This window comes from Apis cerana, linkage group LG1 (assembly GCF_029169275.1).
Source record: "Apis cerana isolate GH-2021 linkage group LG1, AcerK_1.0, whole genome shotgun sequence".
Taxonomy (NCBI): Eukaryota; Metazoa; Arthropoda; class Insecta; order Hymenoptera; family Apidae; genus Apis; species Apis cerana.
The window spans coordinates 3224702-3248035 of record NC_083852.1 but is presented as its reverse complement, the minus strand read 5'-3'; the positions used below and the strand labels follow the sequence as shown (position 1 = coordinate 3248035).

General features: G+C 39.4%; 1 protein-coding gene across 31 annotated transcripts in view; it reads left to right on the top strand.

The window, feature by feature from the left end:
• LOC107994778 (CUGBP Elav-like family member 2) overlaps nt 1-23334 on the top strand; it is a 383891-nt gene that overhangs the window by 168877 nt on the left and 191680 nt on the right. Inside the window, exons 1-2 of one of the 31 annotated variants that reach the window (XM_062085653.1) lie at nt 3168-3605; nt 3945-4053. The exons of 29 other annotated variants lie outside the window; for them this stretch is intronic. In XM_062085653.1, the coding sequence (XP_061941637.1) occupies nt 3962-4053 (92 nt within the window). In that variant the 5' untranslated portion in view covers nt 3168-3605; nt 3945-3961. Of the gene's footprint in view, nt 1-3167; nt 3606-3944; nt 4054-23334 lie in introns of those variants that run through there. One more of the 31 variants, XM_062085658.1, reaches the window with a different exon arrangement.

Below are 23334 nucleotides of genomic sequence, written 5' to 3'. Positions count from 1 at the left end.
TGCCACTCTACAGGAGTTGTAGAATCATCCGCTGATTCATTCAAAAAGAAAAAGAAAAGATTATTCCATCCTTCCAGGATTCTTCCATCGAAAGTATGCGCGGGATTACGTGCTGTAATTACACGCCCGCGAAAGGGTTTAACGCGTGCTCCATTCGAAGAAACGCTCGCGTGCAATTACAGCCATATTCACCCGACGCCCGACCTAATATAAATTCCGCGCGGAATAAATAGGGAGGAGGGGAGGGAGACGCGTGTGAGAATGGGGGGATGCGAGGCCTAGACGATGGTAATAAAGGATCCTTTCGTTAAACGCGGATGAAACTTTCGTCGCGGCCCAAAACCAATTTAATCTTCGCCTTTTGCCAGCTTGCTTTTGTGTAATAAGTTCCCCTTCTCTTCTGGAAAGCAAAAATGCGATGAGGGGGAGGAAGGAAACTTGTTTCCTCTTTCTCATTTGCTTCTTCTTTTCTATGGAGAGACGGTTTTTTGGACAAATTGCCGCGATATCGACGAATTAATATCGTTGGGGTATCTTGTTTGTTCCGCTGCTTTGTATTCTTTTGTTTGTTTCGAAGGAGAGGAGGATATTTTAGAGCGGAGGAAATGCGAGTTTCGCGAATTTTAGCCTGTTATACCAAGCCTCCGCCGTTTTCCGCCTCGCCGTCTGGGCTCAACTTTCCTCTCCGTCCTCCGGTTACAAAATATGATTTCATTCTCGACTTTTGCTCCTCTTACCGTGAAACCTTTGTGAATGGGGTGAGGGAGGGAAAAGGAAATTGTAGTTTCTCGGTGAGTGCGTGGGAGGGCGCTTCCCTGTTACGTAACGAATGATTCTTTTGAGACGCATCTAAAAAAGGGGAAAAGTAGCACGGAACGATACGTTGAAAAGTAGAACTCGTGTTAATTTCACGATCACGATTCGATCACGATGTATCTAAATTTCTTTTTTATATTTCTGAATGTAACACGTGAAAAGATATCCCACGATAATATATTTTAGCTGTGTAAATAGAAAGTGTATAGGAAAGAAAGTTGGGGGGAAAAAACCGATTCTTCGGCAAACCTGGAGAAATTTCCATCGTTTCCTTCCTCCCTCGACTTCTGAATTCAAAATCGAGAAGTCGCTCGAAGGAAGAGGAGACCGCCTTTTTAACTCGGCCGCGGTTTCCTCGAATGGAATATCGGTTTAAGGCGCGAAATCCCCTTATTTTTTCTTCGGCTCGAACGGTTGAAGACTACTACCCTGTTTTTGCCGAACCCTTTGCGAAAATTCTTCCGCATCGTTCGTCCATCCCAGTCCATGAATGTATGAACGTGTTTTCTCCTTTCTTTCTTTTTCTTTTTTTGTATAATTGAAGGAACACGTGCTGTGTAAAATTGATCTTCTTTTCGTTTCTTTTACGTTCGAAGAAAGGCGAGTGAATAAATCATAATTGAATTAGTATTTATCCGTTCTAATTTTAGCGAAATATTATAATTAAAACTTAAATAAAAAAATCTTTCGGCAAGAATTTATTTTAACCAGTCTTGATTTCATCCCATGATGAAGTAGCTTCGATTATAATTTCATTCAAACCGAATTCAAGTTACACGCCGACTTTTTTCCTGGACGCGAGCTCACAACCGCGTACTGCATCCTCTGAAAAAGAGGAAAAGGAAGAGAAAGAAGAAGAAGACGGGAAAAAAGTACCAAAAAAAAAAAAAAATCAAAGAAAAAGAAAAAAAGGAAGAAATAAATAGATAAATAAAAGGAGGACGAGATAGAATTTCAGCGGTTGCCTACCGGTTGGCAGAAAACAGCCGCGTTTCGACGTAATTACAGGCTTACAGAGGCGAGGATAAAGCTATCGTTAACAACTGTACCATTCGTTATGGCAATTTCAAATGCTGCTGGAAATGTTTTTTTTCCCTTTTTTATAAAGCTGACGACAACAACGAACAGGACGAACGTTATATCATATACGCGATAATATAATGCGTGCACGTTGTTTCGAAAATAAATGAAGCGTTAAATTCACTCTCGGTGCCCGTCCGCTATTATTGAAATTCCCGCCACCGCGCTAGGGAATTAATCCTAGGGAATTTCGCGCGTCCTTCTCTCGCCCACTTATATTCTCCCGTCGATGTAATTAAACGTTGAAAAGGGGGCGTGTAATGGTAATAGGATAAGTAAGAAACCACTGGTTTGTACGTTTCGATCGATGATTTTATTTTATAGTGACGGATATGGTTTATGGAAGATAATTTTGCGAGATTTATGATTTTGATTAACGAATGAGATGGATATATCAACTTATATTTGCTCATTTTTATGATATACGTAAACATATGTATATACGTTGATATTCATTGTGACAATTGCTCGTTGGAGCAGATATTTCATTGCTCTGTACAATGGAGAGAATATTTATTTCAATTATTTTTTTTAAATGCTCGGTAATTTTATGAAAAACTCAGTCTGGTTACCGTTGGTTACATGAAATAAATAGTCGTGAATAATTTAATTTCGTTAGTCTGTTATTTTTCTCTTCTCTCCTCTCTCTCTCTTTTTTTAATTTTTTGTTCGTCGATGGTTTATTCGTTGTACACAGGTAAAGAGAGAAGGTTGCATTAAAATGGTTGCAATTTTCATGGTATTTTTTTTTGTCGTAGAAAAAGAATGAATGAAATAAAATCAAGAGTGGAAAGGATTGGTAATTTTATTATTAAAAAATATTTGAAATTTATGAAGCGAAGTTCCTTCGATAACATTATTTATTTGTTTTCGTTATTGAGAAAATTATTTTACCATTTTCCATACATTTATCTTTCGTTAAACCGTTTTTAAAAATCTCTTATCCAACGTAAAAATTGTACGAACGAAATTTAAAAGATTGTATTGTACGTTTTACCAAGTAACCGTTCAATTAAAACGTCCAATAATATTATCATAACGTTATTCCACTAAAAAAAAGAAAAAAAAACGAAAAAAAAAACAAAAAAAATAAATTTTCTATATATATATATATATTCGCGATAACAAAGAAATATTTTCAATTTCATCGATATTCATAATTTCCTTTAAAATATTGAAAACAGGTGTGGTTTGAACAAAAACCACGAGAGAAGAAAAAAGAAGGAGGAAAAAAAAAAAAAAAGAAAACAAAAGAAACATACGTTTTACTTACGTTTTATTTCCCTCAGAAATGATCCTGGGTCAGCGTTTTTGCTCGAATTCCGAGGCCTAGAACCTCGAACGCCTGTTATACACAATCCGGCATCTTCGATACACACGGAAGAAGGACGACTCCGTAGATTTATAATTGTTGTGATTTCGCTTGTACCGATAGTAACATCCATTTCCAAGGACGTTGCTATTTGTCAGAACGCAGTTTACTCGCCGCGTTTCCTTAGTCTTCGCGTACACGTTGAATCGTACGGTCGTGTTTCGAATCGAATTGACTCGCGCATTGACGGCGTAACGCGTCTTTAACTCTCTGTCTGCCATTTTATCGTCGTCGGTTCGAGCGTCGTATATCCCGCGACACTTGCTTCGCGCGTATCCTCTTTTTTTTCGTCCGCGAGTGGGATATAATATATACATATCGTTGTAATAAATTTTTGGTGAGTAGAATAATTATCTTCTTTATCGATTTATAATTGAATGGGATTATTTATTAGGAACGTAAAAATGATAGATGTACGCGACGTACCATTGAAATTTTTTGTTCTATCTTGGAAAAACTTGTATCTTACTTGATGATTCTTTTAATATTTCCTTTCTTTTTATTATGTAATGTCCAACTGATTGATATAAAATTTTGCCACTAGATATTATATTCGATTAATAAGAATATTTTGAGATGCGAGGAAAAATTTTGCATGAAAGAAATTATTCATTTTTTTTTTTATCTTTGACGATATTTACCCCTTCGAATATAAATAATTTTATATAAATTGCAGCGTACAGTTAGAGCAAAATGCAGCAACAGAAATTACTACTCGACTATAAATTGTTCAACAGCCCGACACTTCAACTCGATAAGAATAACAATGTACAAGAGACAAATTGGTAAGCACAGAAAGTAATATTTTTACAATTAAATTTTGTTTCGAATTAATAGAATCGTGTAAGATTATCCTGGATTTTCGCAAATTCACGGGGAGAATATTCCATATCTGAAAATTTTTATTTCTACGTTAGAAACGCGCGTTTAAATTGTTTCGTCGATCTTTATATCCATTTTGAAAGGACATTTCTCAGAAATATGGCAACTCTTATGATAAGAAAAAGTTGTTTATATATCTGGAACCGCGATCGTCTAACACTTGCGTCGCGAATACGTGTTTATGGAAATAGCCCCGAGGAATCTTGAATATTTATAATTGTTTCACAATTAATATCTCTTGCCAATGAAACATTTATCGTCGATCTTTTTTTTCCCCAATAAGATTTCGTCCCAGATAAATTCCAATGTTTTTTTCTTATTTTCAACAACAATGATTTACATATCGTTTCTCGCTTCGTATAAATGTAAATAAAAAAGGAAAGTATTCTCGTGTCAGTCGAGATCAAGAAATTGTACCGAAATTTGATCAAGAAAATATCGTAATTCGTTGGGGGAGAAAGAGAGGAGACACGAATAAAACAAGGAAATAAATGAAACGTACACGCAACTTCGATGCGCCTCCGATTCGAGAATCGATTATACAACCGCCTTTCCCGCTCAGCTTTTTTTCCTCTGTGCTCAGCTCTTTTTAATTGGTTGCCTCTCCAACCTGTGTCTCTGCAGCCAATTAGAGCCTCGCGTAAAGTGCCCTGGTCTTCTCTCGCGATTTCTTCCCTGCTTTGAATTTATCACAACCAGGTTTCGACTTTTTGTAGTTTTGAATAAAAAAAAAAAAAAGGATATTTGATCTGTCTTCGACAATCGTCTTCAAGTTCCAACTATCATTATTTTCTAAGATCGTGATTCGTGGAATCAGCATTCGTGGAAAATTGGTAAGAGTTGCAAACAATCTAGTCAATAAACAGAGAAAAACTTTTCAAACTGTTGTAAAATTAACAGTATGAAATTATTATTGCAACGATTCCCTTTCTTTTATTTATTTTAAAAGTGACACGTAAGATTAAAGTTAGAAATTGCTTAGAATCTTGGCCAGGTATAAATCGCTTTTGTATTTCTCCGCGTGCAAGAGTCGTTAAAGAGTTTCGCGCCACCGAGCCTCGTCTCCTCCGATTCCTCGTCGTTGTCTTCCCCCTCGTTTCTCCTCTTTCGAGGGTTCGTGGAGAGCGCGTCCAATCGTAATTTTGAAACTGTCGAAATAGACAGGTAAAAGAAAATGCAAGAAGATTCTTTCCACGATGTTAATTCGAATATCTTCGATGCGTACTCCCTGCCCGCGAAAAAAGAAAAGAGGGATGGAATAAGAAAGAGTGGATAAACAAAGAGCTGCAACTATCGAAAACTATGTTAAAAACTCGCCGTTTAATTGGTTAATTAACGAGGAGGATGGATTCGCATTAACGAGGTTGTCGTCGGTCGGAGTGGTACGATATCAGCACTCGCTCGGTTATCTCTTATTTAACACCATTGTGCGTCTGGCCGGGTCGCGGAGGGAGGGGAGGGGCGATAACGAATCAGTTCCCTCTTTGCCCCGACAACGATCCGCCAAGGGGGAAGGAACAAAATTGAACAATGCCGCTCGGGGCACCGTGAAGGAACCAGTAATTGAATTACACTCTGATAACCGCTTATCGCGAGACGCCTCTCTCCCTCTCTTTGAAAATACATTTCGCTCATAGTTTTCGCCCATCTCTCTTCCCTCTCCCTCTTCCCCGACCGTTTCTCGATATCTGGTGCTAAATTTGTGACTCGGGATTCAATCTCCTCGAAAAGTTATCTCTTGTAAATAATTATCTCATCGTTGGTGATGCTCGTTAGAAACGTCGTCCTCTTTCCAATGATTAACATTGTGATCTTCGATCTTTTTCGATCGTCTTCGAGAAAAAGAAAAAAATTCGCTCGTAGTTCTCGCCCATTCTCCTTTCCTTTTCCTTGTTCCAGGCGAGCGTTTCTCGATATTTCTTAAATTTGTGACTCGGGATTCAATCTCCTCGAAAAGTTATCTCTTGTAAATAATTATCTCATCGTTGGTGATGCTCGTTAGAAACGTCATCCTCTTTCCAATGATTAAACGTGTGATCTTCGATCGTCTTCGAGAAAAAGAAAAAAATTCGTTTCTCTTTGAAAATAATTAATAATAATAATAATAATAATAATTGAAAATAATTTCGCTCGTAGTTCTCGCCCATTCTCCTTTCCATTTCCTTGTTCCAGCAGCGTTTCTCGATATTTGTTAAATTTGTGACTCGGGATTCAATCTCCTCGAAAAGTTATCTCTTGTAAATAATTATCTCGTCGTTGGTGTCGATCTTTTCGTCGTGTTCGAGAAAAAATTCGTTTCTCTTTGAAAATTTCGCTCGTAGTTCTCCTTTCCTTTTCCTTGTTCTAGGCGAGCGTTTCTCGATATTTGTTAAATTTGTGACTCGGGATTCAATCTCCTCGAAAAGTTATCTCTTGTAAATAATTATCTCATCGTTGGTGTCGTTTTGTCGTCTTCGAGAAACAGGAAAAAATTCGTTTCTCTTTGAAAATGCGTTTCGTTGTTTCGAGCGATTTGTGACCGAGGATTCGCAAATAATTATCTCATTAAATAAATCGTTCGTGATTTGTTTTTTTTATCAGAAGACATTTAATCATTACGGGTATTGGGCGGTATTATGTAACAAGGGATGGTTCGCCATATCGGTGCGTCTTTAATGGAGAATATGAGAACGAAATTCGTGTCTTTTACGTTGGGGTGAGCCAGCTTTTTACTCAGTTGCGCGGATTCAGCCTTTGGTCACTTTGATTCGAATCGGTGTTCCGTGGGTAATTATCGGCGATGAGCGAGAGAGGCCGTATAATAAACGCGGTGCCTGCCTTTTAAAATGCGCCACCGCGAGGGCTTCGATGATGAAACTACACTGCACGCGTCTAACGAGTGCAGTTTCCTTTTTCTTCTTTTCGTTTCTTTTCGTCTGGCGCGTTTCTTTTTTTTTTTTTTTTTACTCGTCGAGGTGTATCCATCGAATCAACGGGAAAGGAGTTGAAGTTTGGAGGTATCCTATCTTCGTGATTCGGTTTTTACAGATTAAAGAATACATTCAATTTCAATTTGTGTAATAAAATTTGGGATTCTTCATTCTGGTGTATTTTGCTTTCTCTTATTTTATCCTGCTCTCTGTAAATTATGGACAATTATTCAGTAATTATTCCTCTTCCGTTGGACGAGTTATAATGGATACTTGGCAACGATTGATTATTCAATTACGCGCTTCTTCGATTATATCGTTTCCTTGACTTTTGACCGGAATACGGGTCGCAATGGTAACGAGGAACGGAAGATGGAAGAAGCATCGATAAAAGTGTAACGAGGGTATCGGTGAACATTTTCTAGTAATTGCGTTACCGCGTAGTTTGGTAAAAAGTACGAATCGCGGTTGTCATTTGTTCCAGATTATCCGTTGGAAATTTATTTACAATTGCGCGTCTCTTAGTTTCACGAAGTGTTTGCAACAAACGAGGAATAAATAGTCGTTGCGGATACCCGTTCAATCTCGACCGTATAAAATTGCACCGCTATCAATAATCGTACAAGAAAAATAAAAATCGAAACAAACTCCGGGGAAAATAATAAGAGGAATTGAATAAACGATAATCCTCGCGAAATTCGCGAAATTACTCGAAAAGACGCGAAGAACCGTTTCGTAACTTCCGTAATCCAATCTTCTCAAACTTTCCAACCGCCAACCGGCAACAACAAACTTCACGTTTCCACAATGAAATTTCCTTCCACCCAAGTATCTAAGAATCAAGCTGTATTCTCATCCGTATCTTCGCCGGTGCGCATCCAAGATTCTCGATTAATCCAAATAACCCAAGGATCGAACAATTTTCCAAGTTAATTCATCCAAAAATCGATATCCCCTCGCTAATTCGGATATCCAACAATCGTATATCCTCATTTGCGAAATCTACGTGTCCAAGAATAATATATTCTCATCTGCAATCCCAAATATCTAAGATTCCCTTCGTAATTGATCTCAGCTTCGACGTTCGAGGTCCGTTCTTTTTCTTCCATCCGTATTTCCCTCTTCTGCGCGATGCGAAAAAGGGGGAGGGGGAGATGTGGGGGAGGGGTCGCGGGTTTAATCGGTTTAATTAACGAAGAGTTGGGCGCGGGAGTGACCGTGGAGGGGGGGATTCGGACACCGGAGCGCGAATTTAAGCTCAGCAGAAATTCTGCCCCAATTACCGATCGGTAATTGGACGCTGCCAGCCGTATCGCTGCCGCGAACGAGCTCCCTGCGATTATCGAATCTTCGATCGCTGAACGCTAGCTCGACCTTTCCTTTTTTTCCCCCCTCCCCTTTTTGCCATCGTTGACTTTACACCGCAGAGGAAACGAGACGCGGCTCTCTCGTGCCCGAAAATGTTGTTCTTCCTCCTCGATCGGCCGATTTTCTCTTTTTCTCTTTCGCAAAAAGGTTAGATTCTGTCCAGTTTCTTTTTACGTGATGCGTTTATGCCAGGATCGAGCGAAAGTGATGTACCGGCAACGCGAAATATTTAGAATTCAACTGGTACCTGTCGTACAATCTCGAGTAAAAAATCGAGAGCTAATTAATCCAATTTACCATTAAAGAACCTTACCCCTGCGAAACTCCACTCCTCGAGTGGAGAAAAAAAAGGAAAAGGAAAGAAGTTAAAAGAGACATTCTGTCCCGTGGAACGTCAACTTTGTTCCTACTCCTCCTTTCGCCGGTCGCAATTAGTTTAGCGGTAAGACTTCTTCCCTGGAAATCCGCCCATCTCCTCCATCGTTACAATTAGCGGAATCTTTAAGGCGGGATCATTTGCAAGCCCCAATTTGCCGGGTTGATTTGGCGGAAAAAGATCGTTCTCCCCTCTCTCTCTCTCTGTTTCCGGAAATCGGGACGAAAGGGAGGAAGCGAAACGGGGGTGAGGAGGTAGGCGGAATATGAGAAAAGGCCAAAGGTGGTGGGCGCCGCCAGAAGAAATAATAGATTCTGACGATAAATTTGGGCCATCATCGACCCCACAGTCTCCTCTTCAACATCGTTTAAATTGAATACGAAGCAGCTTTATCAGCTTTTCCTCCGTCCCCCGAAGCGTACCTCTTGAATATATATATATATATTTTACATCCACCTTTTTCGATCTCGACAACGCTCCTGATAATATCAACTTTTCTCTTCCTCTCCGCAACTCAATTTCGATCTAAAGAGCAATATTAAAATACGACGTTGTTAACCAAGGTTATTGCAATTATTCCATAGGAAATAAAATGGTTTTCAGAAGATTTTTTCTAACTTAGTCCTTCGTTTTTTCGAGTGGACGAGAGGCGTCGAAAGCAACGGTCCCCTAATGGACTCTCCAGAAAGAAATTATTCGTGATCAGCGGAATACCGTTCGTTACGTGGACGAGAAACGTGAAACGTGAGCGTGAAAAAAGGAGGAGAGAGGAACGGGGGAGGGTGGAAAGCAGCAGGTTCAGCCGATGGCGCTACGAAATTACTGAAAATCCTCGTCGACTTGGAGCAACCTGATTTGTCCCGTGTTAGTTCTACCCGTAGTTCATCAACCCTCTCACTCGTTTATTCATGCGTCCCTTCTCACTTTCCTTCTCGCCCCTTTATTATCGAGCACCGAGTAATTCGTCACGTTTCCCACGGCCCGTTGTTCTTCCAATCCTGCCGATTCCTCCTTTCCCCTTTAGGCCCTTTCCGAACGACTGCGGGCGACCAGTCACGAGAGAGAGAGAGAGTTGATATCGCATCTTTGACGCCATTTTTCTTTTTCTCTCGATAATACTTGATCAAGGGTGTAAAAATTTTGCTATTGAATCAAGTTTTAGATTGGTTGACAGAGAAAAAGTGGGCGGAAATTCGAAGGAACGAAAGAAAAAAGGACGCAAGGATAAATTGAGCGCAAACATTTTGAATACAGTTGTTTAAAATTGGGTTTAGTCTGTTTCTCTGTTAATTGTTATGCGTCGTCGAAGCGGCGAATTGACAGTGTAATTGGTTTATGTATTGCGTTACGCTTATTGAGAGATATTGTGAGAATGAATACCGCCATTTCAGAAATTAATAATAATCCCGCCGTGTCTCGAACGTGTTCCGTTTACACGCTGCGTTCGATATTGATTTTTTCCCCCTCGCCAATCAAACGTCTCGTTCTTTTTATTCAGACACATTTATTCCCGAATATTCGTTGTGATTATCCTCGCGATTCAACAAACCCACCCTAATTGTATTAAGAACGTTTAAAGAAGAATTACACCTCGCTCCCTCCCCTTCAACATCCTCCATCGTCGTCACGAACGTGCGAAAGGCAGCGAGACAAGCGCACAGCAACGACGAGAAAAACTTTTGTATGCGACTTTCGTATCGCACAGGACACCACACGTGACCAGCGTAATCGAGGGTTTAAAACCCTTCTCTCCCTGTGTGCGTTATTATACACGAATGGACATTTTCGATTTCGCACCACTCCCTGAGAATGTTCCTCCAGAACATTCGCCCGATTTCGTAATTTCGCGTGTGAGAATGGGGGCTGAATCGGAGAAAAATGAGAGTCAATTTTCGGGATTCTGGCCCCCCGGGGTGCGATATTCGACACCCTCTCTATCTCGGCTCTGCCTTAATTTCCTGCGGCTAATGAAAGCCCCGTACATGTCCCCCGGCGAGAAACGCACCTGCACCTCCGTCGCCAACCCTTCTTTCGTGACAAGTCGAGGGATGCGCGGTTCCGCTTGTCTCAATTTCTAATAATTTACGTGACAGTAATAATTGAGCATTAACGATTACTGCTTCTTCGCAGATCGAGGATTGGATTAACCGTTAGAGGTTGGGTTAGGTCGGCCGTGGATGAAACGTGTTTACATTGCAACTTCGATTTCAACTTCGTAATAGCCATTTCCAACTGTCGTGGAAAGTTTACGCGGATCGTTGTATAATCAAACAACGGGAACGGTAGTTAGGTATTATACTCCCTCCCCCTGCTCCATGTTCGAGAGGAGGAGACTTTCGTTCCGCCGGAAGTTGCGCAAGTATGCCGTTGGCTTCTTGGCCCTTGGCAAACGTTCCTCCCGTGAAATTTCTTACGCGATTAAACGTACGTTGTCTCGATGTTTCTTCGCTCTCTCTCTCTCTCTTCCGTATTCTCCGTCGGGAATAATTAAGAAATAAAAATTTCCACGTTATCCACGGTTTAATATTTACAACGGAGGAAGGCAATAACAGGAAAATAGGAGATTGTTTTTATGGAAACATGTGCGATTTTTACAGCGGTTTTCCCGAGGCGTGAAGGAAACTTTAGCGATGTCATTAACGTTAACTCGCTTTTCGAGAGATTATTGATAAAAAAAGAAACTTGGCGGTGGCTTGCTTTTTATTGCGCCATTCCGTTTCATTTTAAGTATATATTTTAAGATAATGGAACTGTCCAACAGGTTATTCTTATCCAAATAACTCTTCGCGTATTTTTCTTCTTTTAATTTATCCGGTCACGTCTCGATTCTAAGAGATTCAACTAGTCTCTCGAATATTTATTCATTTGTTCCAAGTGCGAAAACCAAGTTGTCGAATAAAATTGGCGCAAAATTGTTAGAAGGAAATAGTCGTTGGTTCCTTGAGGTTTCCTAATAATCCTCCACTGAGATAGTCCATTACGTATCCGGCTCGTGGAACGTTTAAACGGTGTGTAAATGGGTTGAAGGATCGAGCGAAACCAGAATCTCTTTCTCTCTTTCTCAGTGGTCAATGGCCCGGCTGACAATAATGACAACGCCCTTTAGACCTAATTACATTCCAGATACGCAAATTGCTTCACCCTTGTTTTCTTTAGCCACGCTCGGAAACCTGGATGGTCACAATTATATATTAACGCGTTAAACTAATCGAAACTGTTAGAAGAAAAGAACGGCTTGCAATCGGCAGGAAAATGAAGTATTTTCTCCTGCTCCTCCGTCTTAAAGTGGGATCGATTTATGAAAAATGATGAAACAAAAAAACTTGCGGATCTAGCTTGGAAAAATTTTTAAATCGCACGTTCGAATCGCTCCGTAATATAAAGTTTCTGTCGAAACAGGATCTGGAAAGAGGAGGACGCGAGAATTTCCCGCGTTTGCGAATGAAAAAAAGAAAGAGAAAGGAAACGAGAAGCAACGACAAAGAGCGGAGGAGGGTCGCCACCCCCTAAAAAAATTACAGAGCAGGAGCTCGCGTCTGATACGGGCATGGGAGGAAGAATGGGAATGCTATGGATGAAAGAGAGGGTGGAAAAATTTGAGAAATGCTCTCCTCCATTCTTTATTATTCGGTTGCCGTCATCCATCTCCGAGGTGTCGACGTTGCCGCGGAATCCGCGCGAGCCTCTTTACGATATTAACCAACCCCCTCTTATTAATGGCCGCTCTTAATGGCCGGCCGATCGATTAATCGAAATTCGATACCCGCCGATCCAACGAATAATGCAATCCGTGAATATCGGACCCAGCTTGAATCTTTCGTCGAGGCGCTCCCTTGTTTCTTCCTTTACGACTGTTTTTGAACATGTATGTCCAAAAACAATGTTTCGAATGTTCCTTTTATCCGATCGGTAAATTTTCGTAAAGGAAATTCGAATTTTTCACGATGCTGCATAATTGTTTTATTTTAGATTTATTATAAAAGATCGGAAGAAATTCGAATTTTTTAAAATTACTTCATTAATAAATCAATTGCGGAATGTAAAAATTACCATTTTCGACGTGCGGTTTTAACATAACCCGTTAATTTCTTTTTCCGAATCTCTCTTCTCGTGGAGAAAGGAGGGAAGAAAAAAAGTATCGAACCGATCAAACGAAAAAAATTTGTTCCCATGGCGAAGCGTCGCGTTTCAGCCTGGTACAAACGAGACGGCGGATCCGAGGGATCATCGCGGAAACGATTTCTCCCCGATTTTCTTCCCGCGGTCGGTTATTAAATTCATTTCTCGAGTTGATTAACGCGAGCCCCGGCAAAAACGGTTGAAATATTGGAAGGTTATATAAAAACGGAACCACCACCCCCTCCCTCCCCGCCCTCGCGAGCCTCCCCGTACTTTAATCCTCTTACTTCGTTGGCCAGTTTTAAGGGGGTGGTGGGAGGAGGGCGGTGGTGGCTGTTCCAGGCCGGGTCTCTCCCTCTGGTTCTGGACTCTGGCGCTATATTACGGACTTACACCGTTAAATTGATAGCCGTAGCAGCGGCATACACACCCACGCCACCGCCACCATTAGCCGAAAAGCCCGTGTGTTGGGAGAATTTACATTGACCGAGGGCCGGTCTCTCTCCAGGGTTTATGTGTACCAACACCGTGGAAATTCCAATGGGGCCCGTATGCCTTCTCCCTCCCCACGAGATTTTGCGCCAATCGTATTTTATCACTGATATATATATATATATTTGTATATTTTATTAAAGTATTTTTAATTCGGGATAATATATTCGAACGAGTTTGTTGGAATTAATCGCGGTCTTTGGAGGGTCGTTTAATGCGCTATTCGATGATTCGCGCGATTTTATTCGGTCGAGAATTCGATCGAGAGATTGGCCAAGGCGTTTAATTCGACCGTTCGTGTTCAGGAGCGGAACATTGAGAAAGGCGAGGAAAAAAGGGAGGGAGGGGAGCGCGCTTTCCTACGCAAGATTTTAATCCCCGTGTAAGCCACATTAACTACACATTTCCAGCATGTTGCAATGCGTGAAAGTACTTTGTTGTCGGAATGCCGGAAGCGGAACGGGTTTGCGCGAAAGTATTATCCGCTTTTGGCTGTAAATACACGGCGAGGGGGGGCATGGTGGTTTTAAAGCTAATGGGAATACGGTGGAACGGGCGGAAAGCTGGTGATTATCGGTCATGCGTCAATTATTTGCCGAGGGGGACAAAAAAAAAAAATGATAGAATTATTTTTACTTTTATAAAGAGCTTGCATTTTCAATCATTTTAATTCGCCTCGAATTTCTAATTCCAGAGTGGTATTTCGAAACGAGAATTTTTTTTCTCGATTTGCAGAGAATTTGTCTTCAAATTATTGCAATTTTTATTCGTCGAATTTCTAATTCCAGTATAAGAAAAATTCTTACGAATTTTCAGCATTGAGTTTGTTTTTAAATTATTCAAGTCATTTGTAATTTTTATTCATTGAATTTCTAATTTACGAATTTCAATATTGACTTTTTAAATTATTGAAGTCATTTGCAATTTTTATTCATCGAATTTCTAATTCCAGTATAGAATTCTTACGAATTTTTAACACTGACTTTGTTTTTAAATTATTCAAGTCATTTGCAATTTTTATTCATCGAATTTCTACTTTACGAATTTCAATATTGATTTTTTAAATTATTGAAGTCATTTGCTATTTTTATTCGTCGAATTTCTAATTCCAGTATAGAATTCTTCCGAATTTTCAACATTGACTTTTTAAATTATTGAAATCATTTACAATTTTTATCAAATTTCTAATTCCAATATAGAATTTCAGAAACGATTTGTCAAGAAGCACGAACTTTTCTCCATAAAAATATCGACTTGCAAAGAATTTGTCTTTAAATTATTGAAGTCATTTGCTATTTTTATTCATCGAATTTCTAATTCCAGTATAGAATTCTTCCGAATTTTCAACATTGACTTTTTAAATTATTGAAATCATTTACAATTTTTATCAAATTTCTAATTCCAATATAGAATTTCAGAAACGATTTGTCAAGAAGCACGAACTTTTCTCCATAAAAATATCGACTTGCAAAGAATTTGTCTTTAAATTATTGAAATCGGAAGATTTAATCGCAACTTTGCTTCTTTTCAGCAACTGCTCGTTTCGCATTATACCGCATATAGTTGAGAACTGTCCGATTTAAAAGCACAGCCACCGTTGCTATTTTGATTTTTTCTCTCTTTCTTAACCATATTTTTTCAAAATTTACGCATAGAGATCGATCTATTTATGATCTACCGTTCGAACATTTGTGTAATTCGATTAACCTTTTTGAGAATTTAATGACTTAAACAGCACTAATTAATTACCTTCAACGTCAAGTCAAGAAATCTTCTCCAACGAAATTCTCGACAAAGAACACGATTCGAACAATCCGTGCATATATATTTATCCGCGTTAAATTTTAACAACGAACGAAATTTCGTTTCCTCGACCCTGTGGGGGAATACAGCGCCCTGTATCCACCGAGGAGAGATAAAACTCGGAGGGGAGAGGCGATACATCTTGGACAATTACCGTGGCAACGAGGAGGATCCGGCAAGTTTTCTCATAAATCGGTGATATTTTTATGTGGGGAAAACTTTCCAACGGAAACTCGTACGCGACCTATAATATCCTTAAGAGGTTGTGGGGATGGTTGCTACCACCACCACCTTCTTCGCAACCTCGATTTACGACCCCGTAACGCAGGTGTATCTTGGACGTTGTCCCGGCCACTCTTTCTCGCGATTACTTTTCCAACTTGTCCATGGATCCGACTCTCAAGAAGGTTTACTTGATATCCTTGTTCCCTGCCAAGATCGATATCAAGGTTAACGCTCGTCGATGAATCTTTCGTCTTCGAATTATATTCGAAAGATGTCTAATACGTTTCTGTTTCAGGTAAGTAATACAGTAAGCACGACGATGAGAATAATTTCTAGGAGTTTTACTAAGGGTGTATTCCAAGAGAATCATTAAGCTGTGAGTGAACGCTTCGTCTTTCCAAGTATATATATTAGAGATATTTCTGGATTATTTTCTTAAAAAATGGAGACCGCACGCTCATTAATTCTTTTGTTAGAAAACTTTAATGCGATTTCTTAAATTAATAAATCTTTAAATCCTTTTAAACCTTCGGATGGGAAAGATTCGATCTCGACAATTTGTCGCTAATTTCGTGCGATGATCTCTCTAGCCTCGACATCTGCGTGAAAAGAAGAAGAAAGAAAATAAAAGAGGAGGCGAGCAGTTATTAAAATTCACGGGCGAAACGAAAGTTGGGTGAATCTCCAAGGCGGGCTTAACCTCCCCTCGAAAGGGTGGAAGGACGAGGATGGTTTGGAGGGAAGAAAGGGAAGAAGTGGATCTTGGAGGATGTATTCGGTTGGATGTATCGTGATTTACGGACAAACTTGCCGAGCACTGCAAATCGTCGGGCGTCTGTTCGATATCAATTCTCTATCTATCTCTGCCTCGTTCCTCGAGTTTCGAGTATGTTCCAGGATGGATATTATAGCCCTTGTCTCTTACGGGGCACAAAGTTCAGGGATTCCGCTCGAATATATTCGCGTTTTCTTGGAAAGTTTCGCGAGAAATTTGAGAATATTGATTAAAATTATTCCCCTGTCGTACACTATTTACCGGTATAATCACGTTGTTGAAGAACGATTACTTGCTGCAATTGTCGATCTTAAATGTATTCACGGATATTCGGAAATAGGAAATTCTGAATAAAAGAATTAAACAACCCCTTACAAATATATATATATATACACACACACCAATAAGAGACCAATAAGAGATGAATTATGGGGATAAAGAAGGGGATGATGTTAAACAAGTCTTAAACATTCACGAATATTCGGAAATAGGAAATCCTATTTTCACCGAATAAAAGAATTAAACAACCCCATATAAATATATATATAACACCAATAAGAGATCAATAAGAGACGAATTATGGGGATAAAAGAGGGGATGATGTTAAACAAGTCTTAAACATTCACGAATATTCGGAAATAGGAAATCCTATTTTCACTGAATAAAAGAATTAAACAACCCCATATAAATATATATATATATAAGAGAGTGATAAGAGACGAATTATGGGGATGAAGGAGGGGATGACTCGGTTTGAAGAAGCGCTCGTTAAATGGAGGGGGGCTTCCCTCGAAGGAAATTACGTAAAATTGAAAGGATCTCGCGTTTTGTCTTTTATCGCCTTCTCCATAGAGAGTGAGGTTGTCCCGGCATAGGATAGGGGAAAGTTTGACATCCGATTGGCCTATTTGCTCGATCCTCGCGTGATCCACTTCGAATGGAATTAGATTCGGCTCGTCGGCCGTTGATGAAGTGTTTTTCCCCGTGATAATACCCGGGGGGTGGGGGAGTGGATCGATTTTGATGGACTTCGGGAATAATTGGAGGCTTTTTTGCGATAACAATGTGATAGGCAAACAAAATTGATCCGTATCGGACAGTTCAATGAATTTTATTATTCCCTCCTCTTTTTTTCCTTCTTTTTTTTTTTTTTTTTAAGCGATTGATTTTTTTTTAATTTTTAAAAATTTGCGGATATGAAAGGATTATTGAAAGGATTTCTTTCTCCCGTTTTTTTTTTTTTTTTTTTTTATAGGAACGAATACTCGATGAATTTTAAAATTTAGGTCGTGGAGATCAGATTTCGCTTGGGGATCAATATTCCGTTGATAAACATAATTAAATTAACCGAGGGGAGAGGGGAGTAACGGAGTTTTGGAATATTTTTGAAAACGTTTCTTCTTCTCTCTCTCCCTTTTTTTTTTTTCATCAATCGGTATACCTTTAATAACACGCGTAATCGAATATTTTTATCTCGACGAAAAATCGGCAAATCCGATTACGATTCGAAGAAGAGATGAAAATTCGCACTCCCTCGTTATTTTTCTCGACTTTTACGAATCTTAAAATCTTAAAATAAATGCAAAGTGCGGGACGATCGGTAAAACGATTGTAAAATTTTTACTCAACGACCGATAATACTCCCTTTTCACCCCTTTCGAAAAAGAACCCCTTTCTCGCGCGCGATTACATTAAAAAATAAACGCGTGTAAACGAATCGAAATCAATAAGCGCGCATAAAAACAGGGAGGAGGGGGAAATCCATATTTAAACTCGGTTAATCCGTGGCGCATCTGTCAACCGATGGGCATCAAATAAATATCCATACGATATCGCTCGGTTCGAAAATCGGTGGCATCGCTCGAGCAGCTCAATTGTCCGCCAAATGAAAAAAAATCGGCGGGGATTCTATCTTCCAATTCTCATAGACCATCGAGCAGATATTCGAAAACCTCCCCCTACGCCCCCGCCTGCTGCAATCCGGGACGCATCAACCCGATCGAGAGGATTCTCGCGGTTGATCGCGAATATATATATATATATATATTCGTGGATTCAAAAATGGCGAGCGGCAATGGACAATGCGAGCGATAAGGGGGCGTGGGGAGAAATATCGAATTAAAAAAAAAGGTGGACATCTGTTGTGTTTCGAAAATACCCATTGTTCCGTCGCTCGATTTCTTTATTTTCCCATAAAACTCACGAGATGAACGCCAGTTCACTATCGCCGGTGAATCGAAGGATTTCGGTTTGATAAATGTACGATCGTTATTAATTTTTCCTTTTTCGATCGTTTCGACACGTATATTTATTAACAAAGTTCAGAAAACTTAAATAAGGTAGAGGGACAAGTGGTAAATTTTATATTCGCTCGTATCATTTAACGCCTTCCAGTCAGCTCGGCTCCGTTTATTCGGAAATGTCGCGAGTAGAATCGCGAATCCTTCCCTCCTGTAGAGAAGCCTTTCGTTCCGGAGTTGGTTTAATAGGATCGCGCCCGAGTTTGCCATCATTACCGGCTCCATCTAGGGGCAATTACCGCGCTAACGATTATCACGGTTGATCCAGCTCGGATACGTTTCACGTCGCGTTTTCAACGACGATGGGTAAATTATTATTTCTTCTGGGATATTCCTTCAAATCGCCGCGAAAGATAATGCCATTAACGCGTTCGAAAATTGTTTTACGCGCCAATAGAACTCCCGTGGAGAAAAAGGAAGCAGGGACGAGAACGTGTTTTCGATTGGTGGTGGTTCACCGCCGAGTGGTTGCGAAAGAAATCCCAGCGTTAATACGATTTCGAGCCACGGGCGTCGCCGTTCAACCGTGCAAATTTCGCGCTACGTTTAACCCGCCGCAAGGAAGCGAGGAATCCCCAATTTCCAATCCTCTGTTTAACTTTTCAACTATCCTCTCCTCTCCCCACGCAAGCTTCCGGCCAAGGCGAAGAGGAGAAATCGACGGATCACTCCAGTCCTCTTCTCTCTCGCTCGGTTTCTTATCGACCATTTCGTTTCCAAAAATCGAGATTTCACTTTGCTTGGGCTGCGTGTGTAGTAATATAAGGGAATTTTAATTTAACGATACGCATAATTAATCTTTTGGTGTTATAGCTGGAATCATTATTGTAAATTTGGACGACTTTTCCATAAAATTTCGTCAGCGTGCTGGAAACAAGCAGTATAAACGAACATAATGATGTTACGATCAATTTGGTGTAAAAGGGGGGGGGGTCCATAAAAAAGAATCGTCTCGAGGGATGGTAAAGCGAATGTCCACGCCTGATATTTACGTAGCATATTATGCTTTTACGTGGCGTGTTTATGGTTTTTTGGCGGGATGCAAAGGGATGCGTCGTAAAAACGCGAGAGTAAACGACTCGTGAGTAGATAGGGTGTGTGTGAGGAGGCATAAATTCGATACGTGTCATTTTCCTTTCTTTCGCCCCCTTTCTCATCGAACACGAATTGAAAAAGACATTTAGACGGCAAGGAGGGAGGGTGTTCGAGTTTGGACGAGGCGAAAAGAAGAATACACGTTGGAAATTTTTCTTATTGTTCCGTTTCGAGGATTTTTGACCGTTTTGTCGTCCTCGAAAACGGTGATTTCCAGTTACGTAGATGAAATACGAAACGAAGAGAATTGTCGAAGGAGCTCGAACGATATATGATCGAGGATCTGATGAGGGATATATTTTTCTCACGGCGAAAATTTACGTACCCCCCCATCTCGACAATTTGAATTTCCAATATCTCCATTATGGAATGGAAGATGGAATGGAAGATACGGCAATTTTAATTTTAAATTTAATTTTGAATTTATTGCATCTATTGATACAAAATTTAAACTGCAATAATAAATTTATCGATACAAAAACATTAATGAAATTATTTATATTAGATTTATTAATAAACGATTTATTCTATTGTTATTTAATGATAAAGTTAATATTATTATTTTTCAGCGGCGTCCAAGTTAAATCCTGATTTAATAATTATGATTTAGATTTATTTTTTTTCAAGCTCTCTTAGGAAGGAAGGAAGGAAAAGTTTCGAAAATAAATAAACTAGTTCTTTTTTTTATATGGAAAAAATCTGTCCAAGTTATCGATCCATTTTAATCTGAAAAAAAATGCGACAATTTTTCATTATTTTATTATCATCGTGACAAATATTCTCGAGCGAACTAAAATTGTATAAATTACGCGATATATATATATTTAAAAAGAAAAAAAAAGATTTTGATCGACGACCAGGAACTACGCGTGAAAATTCTCCAGGTTGGAAATGGAGCGCGAGGATGTAGGATCGTAAACAAAAAAAAAAAAAAAAAAAGGAAAAAAAAATTCTGCGAATTAATATTACCTATACGTTAAGCGGCGTAAAAGTTTTACGATCATAACCATCAGGCCAATCAAAATTTTAACGATCGAACGATAAATCTTGCGATGGGAAAAAATCATCGATAAAATCACAATTTTTATTTTCCTACCCCTTCCAAACGAGGGATATATAGAATATATTTCGCATTTTGAAATAATATAAAAATTGCATTCTTTGCGAACTGTACGATATTGTCGAGAAAGGGAATTTTTATTCTTTTTTTTCTTTTTGAAATTTAGTTTTTACTTACTCCCTTTACTACCGAAAATAAACCGCCATGTCGATCGTGTATTTTGAAAAAAAAAATATACGAAAAGTAAACATTTAAAACTTTTAATAAATAAGATTCTAGATTCTTAAAACCTTATCTATCCACGTATCCACTTATTTATTAAGCGCAAAATAGAACGAGATGGCGCGATATGATAAATTAATAAACGCGAGATCGTCGAATAATAAATAAATAATAAAAAAGGGAAAAGAGTAACGCATCGATTAATTCCATTAATTTCCAGGATATCCCATATGCAAAATAAGGGTTTTATACATAATGAGCTTGAGAACGCAACAACGATACAGCGGTTCCATATAAATTTATCCGCTGTCACGGATCGGAAACGATAATACAAATACAAATGATATTATTTCAAGTGAAAATAATTACGATAATACATTATCGACTGACATATTTCGTACTGTCACGGATAACGAATAAATTATTCAACAAGAAGAAGGAGGGGAGAGGGAGGAGAGGAAGGGCTCACTGTTTGTTACAACGCATTCTCCTCTTCTCTATATTCAATTTTGACTTTGGGGGAATTTATTTATTAATTTATAATTCAATACTCCGCCTGTAAAAACAATTTAGTTATTTATCGCCCTCGAGATATCAAAGTCTAAAGTACTAGGAGGAGGGGGGGAGAGAGAGGGTAGTAAGTTTTCTCGCGTACGATCGACTGTGTGTGGAAAAGTTAATTGAAAAACAATGCCGTTTGAATCGTTTCCCGTGCGAGGAACGATATTCGTGCTTTTGCTCGCAATTTAATTATAATAATTGCACGATATTTATCAATTTCACGTATACTCATTTCGACGTGTATACCGGGTGGTACCCTGCTCGATCTCGTGCACAATTTTTTCCTTTTTTATTTTTTTTTACGACGATACACAATGACGATAATTGTTGCTCGTTGTTGTTTTTTTTTATGCCGAAAAAGAAATTTAATAGGATCCATTATCGTAAAACCGCCCACGAGGACGTAATAATTTATGAACCATTTATTATTCTCCATAACGTATCAATGGTCACTTTTACAGCTTCGAATCCATATATGGTAAAAGTAGGCATAAATTTTCATCGTAAATGCTCCTCGGCGAATATTATCTATTTTAAATCGTTTCACGTGTATTCGAGTTGGATCGAGATGATAGAGATACATGTTGATCGATGAATAATGCATATTTTTAAAATACCAATGGAACGAATTGTTTTAAAGATTCCGATTGAAATCGTACCAAGATTGTTATCTCAATTTCTACGAGCCTACGAGCTCAACCCAAGATCGAGTAAGATACGAGGTGATTTAATTTGATATTCGTAACTGGGAAATTAAAAACGATGCATCGTGATTCCTTTACGACAACAAATATTAATCGCCAAGATTTATCAAAATCTCAACTTTCTCCCCGGCAGCTTCATTTAGAGACTCTAATCGCTTCCAATTTTTCCAATTATTATTAATCGTATTCGTTGGCGAGATACCGTCGATCGAATCACTTCCGATTATTATCACTCGATCGCAAACAAGACTATTATAACTCTGTGTACACATATCCACAGAGACGCTACGAAATGAGCAGGAACCTAACCGCCTAAAATACTTGGGGAGCGGGGCGCGTATCAAAGCGTGACGAGCGAGCACAAAGATAAAGCTCCGCTAATTGTCAAAATCCCCGGGCGGAAAGCAGCTTACACGCGACGAATCGGTCGAACGATTTGAATGTGTAACCCGTTCCACGACCCGCAATCGGCTTACGGATCGCGCGAAAAGAGGGCGCTGGTGGCAGGGGAGGGGATATCTATGGATTAGTAACGAGACTTCGTCTGCGCCGCGTGATTGGCGTACGATTCTCGCGAATTTTCCGCGCGACCCCCCACTCCGTTTCCGGCCAAACATTCGCGCCACGTGGAACTCTCTCTAAATGGCTTGCCGCGCGCCGTACCGTTGGGAAATCAGCCATTCAGACTCCTATGCCGTCGCTAATTCTATCTCTGCCTATTCGCTTTTTCCCTCCACCGAATTCCTTGCATCTCTCTCTCTCTTCAGTGGCTTTAGATTCCTGCTTAGTTTCGAGGATTTCTTTCTTTTTTTCAGTCGAAGATGGAGAAATTTTAATTTCGGTCGTCGCAAGTTTCCGTGTACGGTTTAATAATTTTATCGATTGTTGTTATTAGTGGTTGTAAGAGGAATTTTTATTAAAGCTTCTCGAGGATAATGGAGATCCTTTAATTACGAACGCAAAGGAGTAACCGTTTATAATTCCATTCGTCCCGTCGAAGGAGGGGAGGCTCGTTCGGGTTCGTTTGGCTGATGGGATTACTTGAAATCAATTAATCGATACGGTCATTCGAGCGGAGCGAATTATTGTTAGGATCGAGAAAGAAATTGGAAAACTGAAGAAATTGTTAAACGTTGAGATTAATAACGAGGGACAAGAGTAAGTTCGAGTTTATC